This window comes from Perissodus microlepis, chromosome 7 (genome assembly GCF_051167445.1).
Source record: "Perissodus microlepis isolate ML-2025 ecotype Zambia chromosome 7, ASM5116744v1, whole genome shotgun sequence".
Classification (NCBI taxonomy): Eukaryota; Metazoa; Chordata; class Actinopteri; order Cichliformes; family Cichlidae; genus Perissodus; species Perissodus microlepis.
Genome location: NC_140467.1, coordinates 60,528,562 through 60,551,981, shown reverse-complemented (window position 1 = coordinate 60,551,981; position 23,420 = coordinate 60,528,562). Strand labels below are relative to the sequence as shown.

The window sequence follows — 23,420 nt, the reverse complement described above, 5'->3', positions numbered from 1 at the left end:
GTAATACAAATTTGTACTAAAAGGTGTTGCAATAAATCATTGTAGCCTGTATTTGGATTATGGATTAACAACACATTTTAATTACAACGGAGGCCTTTGCCTCGAGGAAATGGGGTAGAAGTAAAAAGAAGCAAAAAACCCCCATCAGAGCATAAAGGTACAGCAGCACACAGCATTGCATGTGTACTGTGTGCGTACTTCTGATGTGCACCAATATTTCCTATAATTCATAGAACATCTTTTTTTATAAAGACTTATTAAAATCCCTCCACTAGTTCTCTAATCTGCCCTGGGTTCACCTGAACAGAAACACAGTAACAATCCAGAGTGGTACAAATGGTTTCATAACCCTACACAAATGAGCAGGGACAAGAAAGCAGTGTGAGAAAGGGTTACCATGGTGCGACACTGAGATGTGTAATTTGGCAAGAGGTCCTTGTGAATGAAGAACAAAAGAGGGCATTATGTGTAATTTTAAAGCAGGGCTAGGAGTGAGAGCGATAATAGAGTTAATAAAATGATGGAATTCGTGCCACTATTTGCCTTCCTGGGAATCGTTCTGTCAGTAATATTTAATTCAAGTCAGTTTTATTTATATCATACCAAATCACAACAACAGTGCTTTTGATTATAAGGTAAAAACCCTACAATAATAGAGACTAATATGTGTAACTTTACTCGTGAAGTCATGTGCAGATTGCAAGGAAAGTGACAGTTTCCTGTCACACCTGTATAATGTAAAATGATACCAGTTTTTAACCGAAGTCTTCCAGCTTTTCACTCACTGTTTCGTGTTGTTTTGTGGGTCACATGTATTATCATCATGTAAAGCAGGTTTTCCCTTCCAGCACATATTTTCTATAGAAAACACCCGACCATAATTCCACCGAATATTTTTGCACAGACCAGATTTTGTACAAAAAAGTTTCACTTTCACCTTTGAACTTTAGTATATTTTGTTCCTGTTTCCTCTTTCTAGATTGATGACTACACTAATTCAAATTAGAGTTCTAATTCAGCTCTGCGATTGATTAATAAAGCAGTGAGGTGAAGTAAACAAACAAATATAAAGAAAAAAAAAGAGAAGTCAAAAGAACAAAGACGAAGCTTTCATCAAAGCAGTAAACATTTAAAACGTAGAAAATGTGCAAATTTGCTAGTTTAGATTCATTAAAATAAGAAAATAAATGTTTAAAAGCGAAAAAGGTGAGCCATGGCTGGTGGGACTGAGCTTGGTTGTCATGGCAACCATTCCTAGGCAGCGCTAAAGACAGAAACAGAAGCATCGGAGGCAGAGAAAAGAAAAGAGGACAGGTCCATTTTGTTCTCAAGAAACTGCTGTAGAGACTGACTGTTTCTCCCCAAACTCGAAAAGCTCACTGAAGGAAAAAAAGCTCTTTTTTTGTTGCTGTTTTCTGGGCAGCATTCCTCAGTGAAAGGGAACACTGAAAACAGGTCTGTAAATAACTTCTCACCCACTGACACTTTGGCTGCCTGACCACAGTTAGTTAAGAGGATGAAGAGAGGCTTTGAAGTTAGGCCCTCCTCTGTGGCAAGTTGACTGTGATATCCACATGCCTCACTGGTCATCTCAGTAGCTTTGCCGACAGTGCTGTTTACCAGATACTTCACACTGCTGAAGGAGAACTCAGCAGATACACGAGGGGTGGGGAAACAGGAATTTATTGCGTAGTAGAAAACCTGTACCAACTGCAGTGATAATTATTAATCGAGTAGAGGTTCTCTGTGAAGACACAAAACAGCAGCAATAAGAAATAATACAAAAGACAAAAGAGGCGCAACTACAACACCAAGACACAAAAACACAAAGAGACTCGAACTTACAAGAACAGAGATTAAAACAAGAACAGACTCTGATCAACGCCAAAACAACCACAAAGAGATGCACAACATTCACAAAGAGGGCCAAAGCAATGACACAAACACAAAATATCTACGGAGACGCAAAGCAAGAAAAAAAAAAAGATATACTAAACTAGCACAAAGAAATTCAACCACAAAATGAGCTCAAAGACATACACGAGAGAGAATATATCATGAGAAAGATTAATAACCCTGGCTCTTTCGCATGACATTTGAGAAATTGTTGTTAATATAAGGACCTAACAGTGTTTTACAAAAGCCCAGGTATATTTTTAATAACCTAATAATTCATTCTAGAAGATCCTAAAGCTTCCACATTGCAGAGGAAATATGCTGACCTAATAACTTGCTTATGGGTTACGTCCAACTGTGTCCTAAACTATCTTAGAAAACATTTCTTGGGGCAATGTCGACACCAAATCCTACACACATCTAATGGAAAACACCTTCTCAATAGAAATTTAAAAATCATCCACAGATGATCCACAGTTACACACCACACAGACTTCATAGGAGACGATAATGGTATCTTTCCACTAGTAGCAATGGCGTCACAAGGACAAATATAGCCGATGTAATGCAACGGTAATTGATTTCACAACCAGCTGTCTTACATAAGCACGACAAAGTGAATAATAGAGCTGGTGAGAAAGAGCCTGGAAAAAGGCAGAGACGAGGGGATGAGACAACGGCGTGAAAGAAAGAAAAAAGGTTAAAGAGATGGGGTAGGGGTTCAACCACAGACATATGCAAGAGTGGCAAGAAGAGAACTAATGTGTCAAGTCTGTTTAGAAGAATGGACGAAAAACTAAGAGACAGAAAACTGTCAAACAGCTGTGACAAATCCTAAATTCAGAGAAACAAAAATATGCAGAGACAAAGTACCAGTAAAGAACACCACACAGACAGCTGCAGCCAGTGCTGGGAACATCACATTTATACTCAGACCCACAACAAACTGTTAACTAAAACTAAATATTCAAAGTTTAAAAGTCCACAATGTTTAACTCTTTTTAAGTTGAGCTAACGCGTCTGAAAAAGGGATTCCTCTTTATGTTTTTAGTCTACTTGAATGAAAGAGATTGTTTAACAAGTTATTTCAAATACATACGTTACATTAATTTAAATGCAACTAAAATCAACAAACTCTACATTTCTGGAAACGTCTGAAAGAGTAGACGATACTCTGCTAAGAAGCTACACTATTTGTTGCAGTTATTTTCCCCCTGTAAGATTTTATTTTTCAATTATCAGTGGGCCAAAAATATAAAATTAGCTTTAACCAAAGCTAAGAACTAACCTTAATGAGCCTTATATGACTGGCTTTAGGTTTTTTTTCTCTGTATTCTGGGTCCAGTCAAACTTGAATTTGAATCTCCATAATGATACATTTTTAAGCTAAGTTTTTACCATCTTGACATTTTCAAATCAATAGTAACCATATTTAGATGAAAGAGTGAAGATGGTGAGTGACACTTGCTCACACCTACTTTGAATGCCTAATATCAACTTAATGATGTTATTACTTTAAAAAAAGGGGCACCAGTAATCTCAAAATAAAGAGTGACTTTAGCTACTTGAGAAAATAATATAGATTTTTCAATCAGAGCCCAGCAAACAGAAATATTTTGGATAATGAACTATAAGCTATCCTTATATCTCAAATATATTATGATGACCCTGGAGGCAGGACTGCAACACTTTCTATGCAGACAAATGAGAAATCCATTCCAAGGATTTATTGAGGTGAAATCAGGATAAAGTGCTAATCCTTGAAGATTTCTTTTTATCCGTTACATCTTTAAGGCTCAGAGCTCACAGATACTCTAAACATGTGCACAGTGTGGGTAAAGTTGTCATTTTCACTGGATTATTGGTCAGTGACGTTCGTGTCTCTGTATTAGGGTTTGTCTGTTCAGACATTAGACAGCTCACACATTCTGTGCGATACGAGTTGATCTCCACCAGACTGTGTTGAAGTCTGAAGACCCACAAAAGTGCATTCCCAGTTGACATAAGAATTTATAGTTTTATTCTTAGATTACATTGAGCTGCAGTATCTGTGTCACATCCAAGCAGCTCTGCTATCTTCTGTGACTCTGTGCAATCTCTCAAGCATTTCTTAACCAGTCACTTCCTTTGTTACTTTAATATGAAGGTAACATAAAGTAATCTATTACATATTACTGGTTATTTACTTAATGATACATTGTTTCCATGTTACTCCATAACATGGCTAAACTGTTGCATAATTACCAATTAAAAATATAAACAAACTACAGCAGTGCTTCTCAATTATTTTCTCTTACGTCCCCCTTAGGAAGAAGAAAACATTTTGCACCTCCCTCTCCCCTACGAATAGTATCATTTGTCTATAAAATTGTTATTATAAATGCATCTCTGCATAAAATAACATGAAAACAAAACACACCGGTCTTTCCTCGTCTCCCACCGTAGTCACACATATCTCCCCGTCTAATCTTTCCAGAGACTTTCGTTTGTCTCATTATTTCCATTTCTCTCCGCCTTTGTTTTTGTCACTGTCAAATATTTTTTGATTTTTCTTGAGGGTTTGTTTACTGCACTTCATGTCTCCTGCTGTGTGCTGTGTGTGTGCACATGCTCAGTGCAAAAAACCCTGCCACCTACTGTAGTGGATGTGCAATTGCACTTTATTCTAGTATTTATTGTAGCACGGCAAAAAAAGCATGTTCCCTGGGGTCACATTATTACATTAGTCCAAGAAGGACTAGACTACAGTCCATGGTGGCACAAATCCCGGTCCTATGAGGACAAACGTGATCTTTCTGTTAGTGTTTATGTTCAAATGCAAAGCCCACTACACGACAATTAATTGGATATCATATAACTACTGAGATTACGCTTTTCAACAGGCAAACAAAAGCCTTCATATGAAACGGACAAAAAAGGCGTAAAAAATACTGGATTCCTTTGAAAAAAAAAAAGACCCTGAAATGTAGAAACAGATGAATAATTTTAACAGCTTTCAAAACATCCAGTTTGATGTTATTGAGTGGTCATACAGGGTTTTCCAGTGAACGATCTAAAAAGAAAGCGTTAAAGGGGAGATTAGCTAAATTTAAACAGTTTCCGTTTCTATGGGCCTCGCTTTAATCACACCCTGTACAGCAAAACAATTTTCATGTTTTTTTAACTTCACTTCACAATTTATATAAACAAAAACACCTTGGTCATGGTCAGTGTTTGTTATACTATGAGCTCTGACATTTTATCAGCAAGACAGCTTAAGTACCTCTGAAGTGCAGCATTGATGAAAAATAACTAACTCTACGATTACAGTTTTTGTCTAATTCTGGTATTCATAGTGACAAATATACCACCATTATTGTATTAACTGCATATAGCTCAAACCCATTTTGACATATTTCTTCTTAGTTTAACAAACTGGAAAACTAAGTGTTGCTTTTCTATAAAGATGAAGGATGATGAAGATGAAATGGTGATAATGAGGCAAATTGATTACGGAGGAAAAAGGAAGACAGGCAGCTATTCAGTGAGGAAGCAGGACGAAGGGAGGTGTTGTTGTCTGGTCTCTGTTCTCATATTAATGCCCCTCATGGCTCTGTTCCAGTGGCTCCAGAAAGGTCACATTCAGCCATTTAATAAACTAGACAGGAGGGAAAGGAGACGGGGAGGAAAGAGGTAAACAGACATGTGGTCTGGAAGAAGGCTTGACTGACGGTTGTGTGAATGTTGTTTTAAAAGAACTCAGTTTTTAATGTGAAGACAAGTAGTCAGAGATTCTTCTTCTGTTTTCTTTCCTCAGCGCTAATAACACCAAGCAACATGTAACTTTAATGAGCATAAACTCTTTGATATTGCAATTAAAGCCCAAGCTAACAAAACAAAGAAGAGACTGGGTCTGTGTCCACTAAGGGGACGTTTTATTCTTTTGCCTTGAAACACTAATGACCTCATTTTCAAAGTGTTCCTCTCAAGCACTTGCTAATGCTAGGTTACAAAAGACTTTCCTCCAGTACGCAACGAGTGTAGCTATGATCCAAAAGTTTAACTTCAACTGAGAGTCCTGTGGCACAGTGGAAAATAACCTCATTCTGATTTGTCCTTGTCTTCCTCTTTAACTCATATTAGTTGGACTGAGGGCAAGTGAATAACCGTCCTGTGCCCTGACCCTTCTAAAAGCTGAAATTGGATGCCGTGTCCTACAGCCTAAAGAGACACTCTGTCACGTCTAGCTAGCTCAGAATACAGCACCTTAGCATCTTACTGGTTTTAGCAGATACAATCACTGTCTTTGTCACTCATTTCTTGAAAAAAACTATAGGCTATATGTTTTATTCTCAATTCCAAACTTTATAATGAAGTGATATTTTTTTACTGCTGGTTTTGTTTTTATTGACCTAAACTAAAGAAAACATTGGGGTGAACTATGCTGCACATTTTGCAGTCCGCCTTAGTGATATTGTAGTTTCAATGCGGGACTATCACATTGTTAAGGTGTCCACTGTTAGTGCAGTCGTGGATCATGAGTTTATTATCTACACCTGCTTTCAGTTTGAGGTTCATGTTAAATCTTTTTCCATTGTGATTTTTTAAAAATTTCAGCCTTTTACTAATTAACTTATATTTGAGCTTTCTACTTGAATAGTCATTGATTGAATAAGACGGCTTGCAAGTTTGGCATAGAACGTGTTGGGAATGCTCTGTTTAAACCCCTTTGAATGCTGGTGGTCTGAGTACACCTACATTAGGAAAAAAGAGTCCAAAACAACAAAACTACATAGTTCAAAATTAATTAAACTATAATAAAATGTATATGGCTCGTCTCTATACAGTGATATTTGTTTCTCTATCAAGTTTTGACCTGATAGCATCTTTGCTATGGTGAGAACAAAGTGACTGAAGTGGAAGTGGCTAGCACATTTTTGTTTTCTAGTAATATTAGATGTTTTTGCAAAAGACTGAAACAAGAATTCTGACTTTAAAAGGCTGATGTGCAGCAGCGTATTCCTCTCAAAATGTTCACCCATTTCTCTACATGGTCATATGACTATGGGCTAACTTCGCTTTTCTTTTACCAGCTCATGTCACTTACCTAACAATTACTCCAGGCCTTTTTCATCAGTTCTTAAATTTTCATTGACTCCATCCCTTAAATATGAAAGAATTCATCACAATGTCTGTATACAACAGAGAGCATTGAACAAAAAAAGGGGGGGAAAAAAATCAAAAACCTCAAAATAACGTCTATGGTTAAAAACTTAAGTCTGAGTCTAGGGTGAACTCAGTCAGCTAACTTAGTGAAGCGGCTACGTTAGCTTAGGTTCCCAAAGTGTGGGGCTCGTCCCCTGGGGGGGGGTTTCAGAGCCATGGCATGGGGGCACGGTATGACAGGTTTTTGATGGGGCTCCCACACAAACGCAAGGCAGGAGATGAAGCATCGCCAAATATGTTTCCAAACCAACTTCCTTCCATGCCAAAGACGGTGCAGCATATCTTCCCTTTGGCTTCACCTGCACAAGTGCCAAGATAGGTCTCCCCTGCAGAATTGGTTTTCCCTGTGTTGGGAACACGCGCTGGGCTGTTCAAATCACAAACAGTATCCCACATTCTTGATTTTTAGTTCACGAACACTTCTTGTAATGACTAACTACTCCTGACATTTTGGAAATGTTAGCTCTTTATACAGTAAAGTGAAGATTTTTCTTGTAAAACAAAGGGGGGCCTAGCAAAAAAAGTTTGGGAACCACTGGCTTATTAACAGTTAGAGGTACCACTGAGTGAGAATTGTTTTGCTGAAATTTCACTAAAATGGCTTGGAAAAAAGAGAAAAAGAAAGAAAATTAAAATACTGTGATACAGACAATGCTGGTAACGGTCAACAGTGATAAATGCAGAACCACCTTACGTCCACTGTTTCTGGCTTGTCAGTGAGATTTCAATCTGCAGACAAGTGGACATTTTACTTTTACTCTGTTGTCTTTTCTCAAAATCTACAGACTAATAGCATTTATGTTTGGGGTCAAATTAACCCCAGGAATCAAAACCTTCCAAACATGTCTGTGTCTTGTGGCTGCACGTTACTATGCTATGTCATATTTGGTGAAGACAGGACCCCAAAGAAAGACTCTTATTCAGGAAGATATCAAATGAAACAATCATTTATTGAAGGTCAAACCAAGTCCATGGAAATCGCAGTAAAATTAATCTGTAGAATGAAGGTAATTTCATCATTCCACCATATCTCCATCTAAAAATGAAAAGTCTGCTTAACGTATTTTGATTAAGTTTTATGAACAGGTCATAAATTCGTCACTTGTGTAGTGTCAATTTATTAATAGTTCATTAAGTTCAAATATTTGAATTTGGTAAATCAAACAAAATTCATGTTAATTTTCTCAGAGTTAAAATTAAGTAACGTGAACGTTTCTTAGTTTGTGAGCACACAAAAACTAGAAAACGTCACCACATGTTGGATTTCACTCACTCCGTTTGGTAAGCTCTTTTGAAACAACCAGTGAAAATTAATATTTGACTCAGTGTCCCATTAAATCTGTTTAACCTGTACTGTATTGTAACAAACTCTAACAGTGATGTTAGTGCTGAATGTTGTAAAAATCCTAAGTGTAGCAACTTGTATACATAAGATATTCCATACACTACTGCAAAATTAAATACATTTGTTTTTTATAGTTAATATAAAAAGCTTACTGTTTAAAATTAACAGACATCTTAAATATATTTAAGATAAATTACACAGTAAAAGGCAAAAATTGAGTTTAGTATCCGTGGGCGTTGCTATTTTGTTGTTCTGGCTGTAAAACTGCACGCTCATTTGGTAACAACTTTAATCATTTTAGTGTTAATCACCAGTCATTAGCCAATGATCACATCACACACTCACACATATGACCAAGAGTTGCTAAATTGACTGAAATTTTTATTCAATATGACCTGAAATGACTGAATGACACCATAAACTCGATAGCAAAGTGTTTACAGAGGTCCAGTAGACTAGGGCTGGGTGTCCTCACTGATTTCTAGAATCAGTTCGATTACAATTCACAAGACCTCGATTCGATCGATTTGATTTGAATTGGGGAAATTTTTGCCTCAGACAGTCAGAAATATTATAATTCTCATCATTTATCAGTACATATCCATATTTTTATATCTAGAAAAAAGAAAGGTGACAATTCTGAGACTTTATCAAAGGCGTAAGCATCACAGTGTCAAAGTAACGGACCAAAAAACACCGAAAAACATGAAGGAGATTTTCCTGGCCTGTCTTTTTATAGCAGGCAGTAGAACAAAAACAGAAGAAAACCATGAATCAACATATTGCGGCGAGCTCAGACAAGGAGGAGACAGAGGTGTCGTTTGGTCTTGCTTCCCGCAAGTTAGCCAGGGAGCACAGCCGGTGAGAGTCTGTCCTGGTGCGACATCACCATGCGCCCCGGGCCCGGCATGCGGATACGGTACACCAGTTCTGTTAGCCGCTCCACGACCTCCGCCGGTCCTTGCCAGTGACTGCACAGCCTGGGGGGCACTCCTCCCTTGCGAACCGGGCAGTACACCCAAACCTTGTCGCCAGGCATGAAAGCTCCCCCTTGGCACCTGGTGTCGCAGGCTCTTTTCTAGGAGGCCGTCGTGGGTCTCCACATTGTTGTACTGGCAGTGGTAGGCCTTCACTTCGAGCCCCTGTCCCGACACCCCCGTCCAACCTGGGCATTGTGCCGCCTCCAGCCAGGCCCCCACCTGAACCAATGTCGCGTCAGCCTCCTGCTCCCGCTTCAGCTGCTGCGTGGTCAACGGGAGCCACCCCCCTCGGCTGGCTGTGGCCTGAGCAGTAGCCACGCCCAGTGCCTCCTGGGCCCGGTCCTCCTGTCGTTTCGAGAGGGGCAGCCGGTGTGGACGCAGACGGATGAGTTGAGCAGAGCCGGTGTCGATGGTGTGCTGAACCAGCCGCGTCTGCCTGCAGTCTTTGTCACTAGCGGCAATGATGTCCACATTCTCGTCCAGGAGGCACCTCAACCGCTGGCACTGGTCAATGGTGAGACCTACGCTGCTGCGCCGCCACAGGTCATCAACAGCTTGGGTTGTCTCGGTCGAGGGAGGTTTGTCTGGCCTAGAGGCTGGGGCTGAGGCGAGTAGAGATGGTCCAGATCCGAAGTCTGTTGAGTGGCAGCTGCCTGAAGCCCGGCTTGTCTGTCTGTGGTCCCCTCCGTTCCCTGCTTTTGGCCGCACTGGAGGGCCAGAGTCTCTGTACCAAGAGTGATAGCCAGCTTCACGGTGTCAACGCAGGCCCCCCCAGCGGGTCAGCAGATCAAGGCTGATGATGCACTGGTCTTGGATGTCAGCAAGCCAGAAGTCATGCACCAGCTCCAGATCCTTCACTTGGATCCACAATGGTTTCTTCCCCCGCATGTCAGTCGGTGGGTGACCAACCCATCACAAGCCGCCCGGACGTCCCAGGGAGCACCCCAGGTCGTATTAGGGAAATAGTAGACCCTGTATCCACCGGGGCCCGGCAGGGCTGGTCCTCAACACAGCAGCTCGGGTAGAGTCCCTTGATATGCCCGACTCGGCGCACCACCGTGCATTGTTCTTGGAGGGGGGCAGGAAGCTGGAGCGGTGGTCCCCTCGCTACACCACTCCCCCTCTTGTTTCCCTGAGGCCGCATAGTTCTGGTCTTCGGGGCGGGCGCCAGGCAGTCGTGTGCCACATGGCCAGGCTCATCGCACCGGTAGCAACGGTCGGTCCGTCGACGGGGACGCCCGAGTTCGAGGCATGGCCAGGTGGACGTGTTGGCGCAGTCGCTCTGGAAAGAGTCCTCGCAGAAAAGCATGCAGGCTAAGCTCCTCACGGGCTGCTGCTGGGAAATCCGGGTAGCCACGACGAGCATACAGCAACACATCCACTGCAAAGGTGCCCAGGCTCTCCCCCGGCCGACGGCTCCGGATGGTCAGATGCTCCCTGCTCTGATCAGTGGAGTGCCGCTGCCCAAATCGCCTCTCGATGCCATGGTGAGGGCCTGGAGCTCATGCTGCTCTGCCGGGGCTAGGTCAAGGAGTACCTGCAGTGCATCTCCTTCCAATGCTAGCGCTAGGTGCGTAGCAGCCTCTTCGTCACTCCAGCCACTATGCCTCGCTGCTAGCCGGACTTGTGAGAGGTAGGGCTCCAGTGGGGTTAGCCCGTTGTATTTCGGTACCTTAGCTGGCGTTGTAGGCATTACTGCTGGCTGTCGGGGGCTCGGCGTGTCGGTCGACAGAGGCAGCCCATGAAGCATTGTCCTAGCGTCTGTCGCGACAGGCCGCTGCCACGGTGCGCTTGTGCCGTCGGGACCTGTCGGGGACTTACATGGCCAGTCGCTTCCTCTCTCTTCAATCGCCAGCTCCGCAAGCAGTGAATGCTCTCCTCGACGGCTTGCTGCAGCCTCTGAATGTCTCTCTCCATTCCGGCGAGGGTGAGCTATCCCACTTCTGACATCAATGTGGCGAGCTCAGACAAGGAGGAGACAGAGGTGTCCTTTGGTCTTGCTTCCCGCAAGTTAGCCAGGGAGCAACAACAAAAAGGCGCTCTCTCCACACAGAAAGACCAGGGAACACAGCTGTAACTAATCAGGAAAACTAGACAGGGAAGGTAAAACTAAATACCAAACATACAAGAAAGGGCTTACCAAAATAAAACAGGAAATAAGTAAACTGGGGAAATCACTGATCGAGACTTTTACAATGGAAGGGTGACAGAAGGGAGGAAGGGTAAACTGAAAGAAGGAATACCAAAAACATAAACCAGCAATCAGCAGGACTTAGAAGTTCAGCACACAAAATACAAATACAAATACAAAATAGACGTAGGCATTCAGCTCTGGAGAATTTAGTTGAGCACCAGACACAAAGGCTGCAGTCTACTCTGTGCTCAGAAAGTCACCTTCTGTCACTGCCACTAGCACAGACAGAGCAAGTCATATATTTGTTTTGACAGGTGAGGCTTTGCTTAAAAAACGCTGCTGCGATGATGTGTTTTATTTCCTAGGGTGGAAGATTCTTTCCATGTTAAGTAGTAGTTCTGACATTGTAAGGTCACACACGCCCACACAAACACACACTTCATCAGCGTCCGGGAGCAAGTGTAAGTGGCATCTGGGCTTTGTCTCTTTAAGGGTGTTGGATAAAACGCAGAGATTATGCTGCATGACTGCCAGAGAGAGGAGAGAGGCTGCAGTAGAGGACAAAAGAGGCTGGAGAGAACGAAAAATGAGACAGAAGGGATCAGACGCAGAGATGATGATGTCACGGTCAGGGTGGTGCTGAAGGGGATTTATCCAAATCTCATTAAACATTTTGGATATTTCATATAGTTTTGGTTTTATATTGTATTTTCAGTATCTATTGCTTTGATATTTAATCGATTCATGTAACTGAAATTTGAGAAAATTTGAAAAGGAAAATGTCAAATAACACCTGCTGCACATCTATTACTTAAATATTAAGAGTTGGTTTGACAAGGCAGTTAGCTGGTGACCAATACCTGCAGCTTTGTAGGGTCACCTACAGAATCCATACATGCTTCACCAAAGCCTGAAAGTGGTTAGCATTTACAGATAGCAACACAGTGGCAATGTAATTACAATGATCAAATCCTGGCTGGGGCCTTTCCTTTTTTGCTCTTTGCCTGCGTGGGCTTCCTCCGGGTGCTCTGGCTTTCTACTGCAGTCCAAAGATGTGCATGTTAGCCTAATTGGTGATGAAACTGGCCATAAATGTGAGGCAGAGAAAGTCCTTAAAGTGTATAGAGTGAAGTACTTTTTGAAATCAAACTCTGTAACACAATTCTGTCAGCCGTACATGCAGCTGATTTGGGCTGATGGTTACCAGTGAAGGGCATTGCATCTCCTCAGTTTGTCTTGATAGTGCTATTTAATGTAAAATAAATGCAACAAAGCCTGCCAGTGCTGAGGCCTGCAGTATCAGCTAAATTAGCCCTGAGCCCTTTGAGCGTGGGCATGTTCATGCTCCTCTGTGTTTCACTGTTGGTGGACTGATGTCAACATCTAGCACTGTTAATCTTTTGATGCTGGCTGAGCCCACTCGCAGGGTGTGTTCATGTGTCAGTGTCTGTTGGCTTCCTTGTGTGTAACTACGTGCTGTGGCCGTGTTGTAAAGCACAATAAGCCTGCTTGATCAGACCTTCACGTAGCCCCGTTTTTCTTGCAGCGTGTGCACTCCCAAGCTCCACTTTTAAAAGAGGAATTGCGGTCAGTAAGCATCTATGTCCACTCCAATTGTGAATGCGTTTTTGTTACTTTGCAAAGTATGATCATTACAGTGATGATCATACTTTTCCTCTTTATTCCTCTCCACTTTGGTTTACTCCTCGGGGACTGACATACAGAGTCTAGAATTGTGCAGAACCACACACTATGTAAAAGATGGACATAGTGTCTGTGCTTTAGCCCATATTTTTATAGTGTGTGCATTTTAAGCCTCAGTGTTAGTAGTTTGGCTACAGCCATGTTTTTGGAGCAAGCATTAGCCATATTTGAACAAGAGCATGGAGCGCTATCATACCTGCTAACTAGCTCATTTGCTAATTCTTGGATGGTCTGTACCACAAAGGAAAATCATACTGAAACATAATCCCATTAAAAATCTAGTGAAAGCACCAAACTTGTTAGAGACCAGTTGGCATGTGTTTGGCTGCTGCAACATTTTCTAGTATTTACATGTTTACAGTAGCGTTTAAATACAGCATGTTTTTTTTTTATATAAAAAGTGGGCGTAATCATAGTAACATCACTCACGGGTTTTGAACAAGAAGCTTTAACATTAGCATTTTGGTTGCTAGCATATTGTGCTTTCGAAGCCAGAAGTCACCTTATATGGATGAAAGGGTGAAGTTATAAGTTACCAGCTAATGATAGCTAGCTTGGATAGCTAGCTGCATTCAGAAAACATGCATGTAAATTGCAGAGACACACATATTGTGTAATGAGTGCTAAATAAAGAGCTAACAAAATACTAGAATTAAACTAAAAATTGGAGCATGAGCTTTTTGGACAGTATGTACTGCATAACAGACCATAATATTAGTAGCTAGTCCAGCGGTCTCCAACCCCCGGGCCGAGTCGTTTGGTACCGAGCCACGAGGGTTGAGGGCTCGGGTGTGAAATTTATGGATGGCAGAATACCCCGAGATTGCCACAACAGCACTAAAAACCCTGTTGCCATTTCTGACATCATATCTGTGTGGAGCGGGGCTTTCTGCAGTTACAGCTACCAAAACAAAATTACGGAGTCATTGTCCCCCATTACGCTCAGGTGGGACCGTCTCGTTGCAGAGAAACAAGCACAGGGCTCTCATTGATTTAGCGTTATGGTGAATTACATATTTTCATGTACTTTATATTCGTTTTGTAGTTCTGTGTCTTATTTTGAAATAAATATTTATGCGTTCAGAGAGCATTAAGGGGCAGAGAGGAGGATGTTACTCTCAGTGTTGTTGGTGCATTTCAGGAGGACGCTGCTAATAAAGTTACACAATTACACAGTGAATTTGCGTTTATTATTTTATTTAAAAAAATACCACAGTTTTTGTCTTGGTCGTATCATTTTATTTTGTTGTATTTATCCGTGACACCTTAAAGGCCGTGGAAATATTGTCTGACATTAAACCAAACAAGGTTGGGGACCGCTGAGCTAGTCTATGAAACATGCTCCAAAAGCTACCAACAAGCATTTACAGAAGTGTACACTGATGTTTAAGAAAAAGCATCACTTTAAATTTAGGGCTCAGGTTTAACATGAAATGCATTCATGGAGTCATTTTTTGTTTAATTGTGCTCTTGAATTAATTTTTGGATAAAACTGCCATGTTTTACCCTTTTGTTACAACCAATATCACAAAAAGAGAAGGCAAAAATATGCATGTACAAATGTCATAAATGCCTCCAGTGGATCGACTGACTCACTGTGGGGGATTTCACATGTCCTTACCTTTGCTCTTAGACATTTCTCCCAGGCTTTTTAAAATTCTGGTCATTACTGTGCTCTAGATTCTCTCCCCCACTGTATATGTAAATTTTGTCTCTATGTTTCCAAAAAGTGATAGAAATACATTTTTCATTGCTGTTAAATTTTTCAAAGGATGGCAGCAGGTTTGTAGCAAAGCTGTTTTGCATCATGATTCCGTCTCTGTTTCCAATCATCTGTGAGCAGCTCTGTTTATTCCAGGCCAGCAGAAACATTTAATCAGCGATCCGATTCCTCCCAGATTTCTGAAATCATCCGGTGAAGGACGTCACCGCTGCCGTCTTCTCACAGAGATGCGAATGATTGTTTTATTTTAACTGTTGTTTTAAGGTCAGCTCCACAGCGTGCTCTGTGTGATGAAATGCGAGCGTAACCTTAGATGTGTCTTTTTCTGCGTGTTGCCATGGTGATTGCAGGTTGCTGTCCAGGATGGCAGGGATGAAGGAGCAGCAGTTCACGGAGGAGAAGCCCCTGCTGCCGGAGCAGAGAGGAGTGGACTCAGACATGGTTAGTCGACCTGTTTATTTACCGTGTGTTCTCTTTGTTGCCATTAACCTTCCTGTCTTGTAGCTGATTAGCGTGCGCAGGACGACGTCCTCAGAAACTCTTGGCACATTATAACGGAGATGTTTGTGCTCATTAGCTGTGATGACTTATAATTAGACAATGAGCTTGTTTACCAGTGGAGGAGGAAATTAATGAACTCCATCCAACCATGACTCTTTGATAGCAGCACTGTGAGAAGATGAAAGCTCATTTAAGAGGAGGGAAAGAGAGAGAGAGGGTGCGGTGCAGGACATAGAGTGAAAAACAGCAATAGGCAGTAGGCGGTTACATAAGAGCCACTTATTCCAGTCCACTTATCCATTAAATAAGCAACAGGTACAAGTTGTGGCTGAGTCAGGGGCTCTTGAATGCCTCTCATTGCAGTAATGATAAAAATGGTATAGACAATACCAAATGGAAAAGTGACTTGAAGAGGCCAGATATGAGCAATTTCCTGGTGAAGTGACTTTGTGTTAATGGAGAAGAAAGAAAAGAGATGAAGGATGCTTGAGCCAATACAGCAGGACAGGCAAGTTCAGAGAAAGAAAATTGATTGCGCACCCTGATTGGGCAATTGTGACAAAGCTGTTGTGATCATCATAGAAACAAATTGGCAACAACATCAATCAAACCCAGAAGAACACGAAAACAAGCATAAATACATGTGGACAAGTCCCGTGCTTCAGACAGGCCTCTTATTTGTGCTGGAGGAATCAGAGAGGCGGCAAATAAAACCACATTAGGCGTGACTCACTTTACCAGTGCGTCAGAAATAAGACATCCAGTATATAGAGTAGGTCTTTTTTTTGTCTCAGTAGCTTATTTGAAGAAGCACAACATGCCACGCATCAATATGAACGACTAATTCTGCCATTGATCAGCTAAAGGTCGTTAGCCCTGCTCATTACGACTCTCTGCTTGTAAATAACTGAGCCATCGATCAAGCTACGTGTCTGCACAACTCAAGTTATCGTTCAGTCGAAGAGCACTTCACCCCAGACACACTCGCACTTTTATCCCCCCCCAGCTCTTTCAAAGTCTGTTGCTCCGGTGTTGTGCAGTAGCATGTTAGTGACCTTTAAGAGCGGTTACTGAGTGATTACCTTCTGGAACCAAACACTGGTAAACTCGTCGTAAGGCATGTCGGACTAATGCTGCATTCAGTTCATATGGGGACAGCGGAGACGTCCTAAAATCCAGCGAAACAGAAACTGTAAGATTTTCATGTGTCTCAGCTTTTGACACTAGAAATAAACTAACAGTGGTGCATTTAAATGGTAGAAAAAACTTAGAAGGTTCTCTAACTAATACGTCCCTATAGTGAAGCGCGGTGGTGGCAGCATTATGCTATGCGCGTGCTTTCTTTTTCTCAGTTTAATATAATATTGCTGCAACATGAATAACTACAAGCCAAGGAAAAAACAACAACAGCTGTTAGTTTCACACTAACTTACTAGTGCTTGAAATTTGAATTAGTTTAGATTTTAGGGGTACTAAAGCTAAAAGGACATCACACAAAATGTTACTTATGTCTTATTATATCATATAACCTGTAATAATAATTCATTCTAACATGACATCTAGTATGTCTAAAAGCTGAGACACACTTTTCCACTCTGAAGCTTCCCTTGTGATATGAATCCAGCATGGTCCTGGTTTTGAGTTGCATGTGGACAGTCTACTCCAACAGGTCTCTGCCCACAACTTGTTCCTCAATAAAAGGAAGGCCACAGATCTTCAGCCTGACCTTTTGTGATGACACTGGAACAGAAACGAAGCAATCAAGTTACACAAGAAATCTCCTTCCTTGGACATTTAAAGGCTTCGAGCAGGCGTGTCAAACTCATTATTTTTCACTGGCCTGATTTACAGCCCAGTAGTGCTTTGTTGGTAAGTCACAATATAAATGCCGGTTCATTCTAATTTGATTTAAAGTAAGTAATATTAATAAACTCAGTCTTAGTAGAGAAGTAAAAGATCCTTCTGAAAATGTCCAAAACACATAGATAGTCAGAGTTGTGGGATTTTTTTCCCACATTCACTTTAAGGTTTACAGTTTTTACCCATCGAGGGACAAAAACATGCAGCATATATGAATTTAGATCAGGCCTGTGAACCTTATGTTTGATGTTTGACACCCCTGGAGCTCATTTCTAAGCGTATTAGAAATAAACCATGAATGACTGGCATGTTTTCATGTTGACTGTATGTTGCTGCTATGTCTTCCCCAGATGTTTCCCAGTAACCACCTTGTTATGCTTGTTTCACAACACAGCAGGATAAAGGAGAGGAGGCATCAGGGGGGCTCCAGGGCCCCACCGCCCCCGCGCCTCTTAACAACCCCCCTCCCCCCAGTCGCTCCACTCACCGCTGGCATGTCTTCGCACGGCACTGGCTCCGCCAGACCCGCCGTCGGACCAGCGGGGTCCTCCCGGTAACTACCATAACAAGTAGAAACATCTGATCACTAGTACACTGATTCAAACACACAGTAGACTAGACACTAAAGTCGATGTTTAATATTCTAAGGTGGATGACAAAGTCGGGAGCAATTATGGTAAAAATAACAAAAAAACAGTTCCTGTGTACAAAATCTCACTTAAGTAATAAGATCAGTAAATTGTTCACAATATTTAGTTTTAAATTCAAAAATCTCAACACAAAACTGCATAAGTAAAGGTATATGTAAAGATATTTGCCATTTTTGACACCGGTAATTATGGTTATGATATTTTTTTTAAACATAAATTGTGTTAAATTGTCATTGTCACTATAGAAGAATGTAGCATTTAGTATCAGTGTTAGCATGACAATAGCTAGCATGACAGTTGTAGTGACACATTGTAAACTTCTTGTCAGATTCAGAGTCAAACTCTATAAACAAACAAAAACTAGGTCCAATGACCGAGCATCAGTTTTTTCTCTTTCACCAAATGAATAAACAATAAATCTGAAGCTTTGTTACCATACGTAGTTTGTTATATCACATAAAAATATTATATCATATATCAATATAATCATATTACAAGAAAAAAGTAAAAAATGTGTCAAAAAAACAACCGACCTGGAAACTAGCACAGCTTAGCAAATTAGCCTTTAACTCTGATCAAATGTAATTTTTTAGACTTCCAATTTTATTTTTCAGTGTTTTATTCTTAAATGTTAAATATTTTAAATGTCTTAACAGCTGCAGAAGAAACATGTTTGGTTTGCAGTGCATATTTTCCTTTATGCGTCAAATACTTTCACAATAAAATCCCCATATCTTACTTTTATATATAATCTATAAAACCACTTGAGCAGCATTGCAACACACAAACCTGTGACTAGGCCTACTATCTTGTAGAGTATTATTTATGCTGCTTTATACTTGTTGCCTCAATGACAACATTGTTTCCCCTCTCCGTTCTTTGTAGAACCTCTAAGATCAGACTTTATCACATCATTCCTCAGATCTTTCTCTACCTGATTAATTATACGTAGTCCTGCATTTCAACAAAAATATCTGGCAGGGAAGAAAAGAAAACCCCTAAAAAGTAAGGCAAACATTCACTAAACCAGCTACTGACAGCGAGTCAGAGATGCCGGCAAAGAACCACAACATCTCCACAACAGCGTCACTATGCAGCCTTACAGAGTACACAGTCTGTGGGGATCACCTGCAGTAAAGGAAGCCTTACACCATCTCTAAGAGTTCATCCCTATTGGTTTCCATGAGCAGTGTGTTTGTGGTCTTCCTTTTCCCTGAACTGAGATGCAGCACATCCCCTACTCTGCTGGGGATAGGAGTAATAAGAAAGAGAAGAGTGCCACCTGCTGGTCCGACCACCGTACTATCATCACTAACATTTTCCATCTGAGAACAATGCATGAAATCTGCGGGGACTGAAGTTGCCCTTTATGCTGCACATTTCTGTGTCACCCTCACACCTTCACCTTCTCTAACAACCACACAGTTAGCTCATTCTGTTCTGCTGGGCAGCTTCAGGTCCCGTTGTTTTTAGTGACATCTTTCTTTCTTTTTAGGTGTGTCCCTGATCTGACTCTGAGTGCCACTCCTTTCCTTTTTTTCAGTATTCATTGCTAATTACTTAAACTTCTATCATCCCTTATTCCAGCACTTTTCCTTTTGACTATGCATATGTGCAGATTCCATTTTTAATGTTGTCATATTTTCTTTCAGAAATGTTTCCAGAATCCCCCATATAAACTCACAAACTAAGACTCAAACTGTGCATGTTTAACAATGAAGCAGTGGGAAGACCATCTGTGTGATGTTCTGATTGGTGTCTAACCTCATGTGCATGCACTCACTTTTTTTTTTTACCGGATTTCCAGATGTTCCTGCTCTGCTTTAAGCTTTCCAAAAGCAGCAGAGCAAGAATAAGTGATACATTCCAAAATAACACAGGTTAGGATGGGTGAAGTCACCGTTGTCATGACAAATGGCAACAAAATCATTTTAAATGTTACTCCTAATCATGTGTTATTTTATTACACATTAGGATGCATTTATTTATGACAGGAAAGAAAAAAGCTTTTTATAAATACATCTGCTCTCAAACGATGGGCTCACTGTGTTTATTTGTGTCTTAAAACAAACATAAGTTTAGCTGAGCACCGAAACGTGATACTGGGACTTTGTCAGAACTTGATAAATCAAGTGTCTGCCTGTATTTAAAACTGTTATCGGTGCACGTGTGTGATACTAATTACATCATTATGAAATTTAAAATTCTTTAATAAATGGCTAAAAATGTGCATTTAAATAGGTATTCCCTTTCTGATATAGCATGCTTTCCAGTTAATATGTATGCCTCTAGATTGGACGCTGCCACTGGAGGTAGGTCAGAAATGACTAGGACCCAACCTGGATGCTTCCTTGGTGAGGTGTTTAGGGAATGGGAGGAGATCCCGGGGCAGACCTAACACATGCTGAGGGCTGAGGATGGGACAATCTCTGCTTAGGTCGCTGCCTCTATGGCCCAGACCCCAATAAACACCAAAAAAATCGATTTTCTTATGTTACTTTTATGGAGCAGGATCAGTAGTTGTTGGGTTGTCCATTAAAACGGTGGTTTCACTGTAATATCAAAAAATAATGTCTGTTTTTATGGACATATTTACTTAATTTAATCAGTTCATATACCATCATAATAGCATTTTAAAGTTTTCTACCATTAACATAATGTTAATTAACATACCACTAACAGTATGTTTTATGATACTCGCCGTTTTTTGAGCTTGAAATGTCACTTTAACTTGTTACCATCAGGAATATAAAAAATATCACTTTAATATCAAAAGTGTTTTTTTTTAAAAAGTAGCATCATATCCTGGGATGATTTTTTTTAATGGATATTAATATTATATTCTGCTTAATATTTTGTACTGTCGACTTAAACCTGTACATGTGTTAGCATAACTTCAGCAGCAAGTACTTTTTTTAATGAAATTTTACTCTGGATGAGAGTCACTTGATTGAAATCTCAAACTGTGTCTCAGTACACGTGTGAGCGTTGTTTTAAGACTTTAGAAAAGGTGAGCCCATCCTTTCAACTGTCAGTCGAGACCAGGTTCCCTAAAAAGTGAGCCCCTCGTGCAAGATTAAAAAATATCGACTGTCTGATTAATAATTTGTCTGGCAGAGCTGGAACGCTTTGACTGTCACAGCTGTCACGTTGACTCAAACCAGCTTGTCATCAATCAGTCTCTGAATTTGATTTGATTTTTTTTATTTTTGGCAGTGAAGGTGTCAGACTGGCCCAGAGGACATGACTCATTTCACCGCCGAGGCCAGACGACAAAATTGTTATTTTTATGCCTCGATCATTTACCTCAGCGTTACAGCTGCACACGCTGCTGAAGTGGCTCCTGTGAAGGGGATCTGGCTGTTTACTTCTTTTTTAAAAAAAAAATCACCATTCTCCATCACTTTTTCTTTTCTTACTGCGGATTTGTTCCCAGTTTCCCACATGCGCTTTAATAAATCATCTTTGTCGAATGGGAATGCACATTACAGCACTAACCGCACACGCAGACGTTTGATAGACTGCAAACTATTAACTAGATGTAAAGTAAGAACACTTTTTTTTATCAGTATTTATCTAGTATTGCATTGTATCAAGTATACTGTGGCTCAGGAATCAAAATGAAAAATAGTCAGTGCTGGAAAGAAAGCCTGCATTTCAGATTTTGCAGATTTTTACTGCTCTCTGCAGCACTGTCCTGTGTGTGTGGACGCAGGCGTCTTCAGTTTATTGTTTTCCCTCTTTCTTTCTCAATAAGCAACATTTAAGTTGTATGTAAAATATCAAATTGGGCATCCAAAGTGGTACATTCATAAAGAAGAAGCACGATAACCACGAAATCAAAGCTGTGGTTTTATCCGGTTCTGTAATTTTACAGTTCTTGAAGATTAATTCAGTTATTTCCGCGTACAGTTTTAATGATATAATAATTCTATCTATCAAGAAGTTATTAAGCAATAACCGGATGAATGCAGAAACAGGTGACTGCAGAGAGGAGTTAAAACACTGTGCTGATTTGCAGCTTCAGGCTGTCTTGCCCCCTGTTGAATCCATTCGGACTGTTCTGTAAAAACACATGTATATTTAGAGTCACAGAAATTACCATAATGACTGTAAAAGTCACAGACAGTACAGTGCATTTTGTGTGCTGTACTGCTGACGCGCCTCTGGGAAACTGTGTTGTTGTGTGTCTGTGGTTTGGACCTACAGTGCACAGTCTGTGCTGCTCTTCAGTTCCAACAGTGCATGTGTGAGGAATATTTCTGTGTGTGACTTCAGTCTACTTCTTCTTCCAGTTTTAATTCTTTCTCTCTCTCTCTGTCTGTTATGTCTGCCTGTCTCTCTCTGCAGGATAGCTGTGAACAGCTGATGCCACCAGGTGACTGGAAGGTATGAGTAGATGTGTGAGAGAGGAAGCTCGACTTTCTCTCTCCGTTACCTTTTTTATCATGTGTTTTGTGGCCTTTTCATCTTTCTTTGTTATTACTTTGTGTCAGCTTACTTAGGTAAACAGTGATGCCTGCCTGAATCAAATGATAGCTATTTCCCTTCAAGAGGGAGATGACAATGAAGTATGGAAGTGCCTTCTGAACACTGGCACCAATATATTGCTAAATATTGAAAAAAATCAAATGTTTATTGATTGGAAAGTATTGGAACTACTTAGAAGCAAGCCTACATCTGGCGATGTAGTGTGCTTCTTGCTTGGACTGATTTTTTTCTCCTAATCCTGCTAAGTACTGTAAATCCACACTCAAACACACTGCTGCTTGTAAAACTTTTCAAGCTAACCCTCCCTGTCCTTATGGCCAGTACAATAGCTCAGTAGTTAGCACTAGGTTTGAATGCAGGCCAGAGTGGGACCCTTCTGTGTGTATGTTCTCTTTATACTGGCACTGATTAATTCTCCCTGGACCAAGGCTTGCAGGTTGGAGTTGGTCCCCTGACACCTTATGATGGCTGCTAATTGCTCCTAATTCAGTAAATGAGTTTCCATATGGGGATCAGCAAAGAATATCTTATCCTCCTTCAACTCAGCCTGCTTCCTTGTGCAACCTTTGCTCTTAAATATTTGTGTCATTGGTGCTGACTTGGTTTAGCCGAGTAGTTTAGGCCCATTTTTAGCTCTTAAAATGTGGCCTTGAATATATAAGTTACATTTTGGCTACTTGGTACATAGAACACAGAGCTGACCATAAAGAGGCATCACAGTGTCACAAACATCAAGTAAACAAATGTCTTTTATTTGCAACATATAGAATAACTGCTGTTATCTAAATTTGCACATTTTATGACCTGCATCACATTTGAAGTATTTGAACGTTTAATTAAACTTTTATTTATACATGTAGTCCCATTGAGACTCAGAGAATACACATTAAAACACAGGAGGGAAGCAAAAGCTAGGATTACAACAGAGCCA

At 40.8% G+C, this 23,420-nt stretch overlaps 1 protein-coding gene across 5 annotated transcripts in view; it reads left to right on the top strand.

Moving 5' to 3' along the window:
• The window catches only part of ndrg4 (NDRG family member 4), a 60,981-nt gene that overhangs the window by 14,137 nt on the left and 23,424 nt on the right, over positions 1-23,420 (top strand). For 3 of the 5 annotated variants that reach the window (XM_084936373.1, XM_084936372.1, XM_084936371.1), the window contains 3 exons: positions 15,338-15,428; positions 17,743-17,901; positions 22,349-22,387. In XM_084936373.1, coding sequence (XP_084792499.1) covers positions 15,351-15,428; positions 17,743-17,901; positions 22,349-22,387 — 276 coding nt within the window. In that variant the 5' untranslated portion in view covers positions 15,338-15,350. The remainder of the gene's footprint in view (positions 1-15,337; positions 15,429-17,742; positions 17,902-22,348; positions 22,388-23,420) is intronic. The other 2 variants (XM_084936375.1, XM_084936374.1) reach the window with 1 other exon arrangement.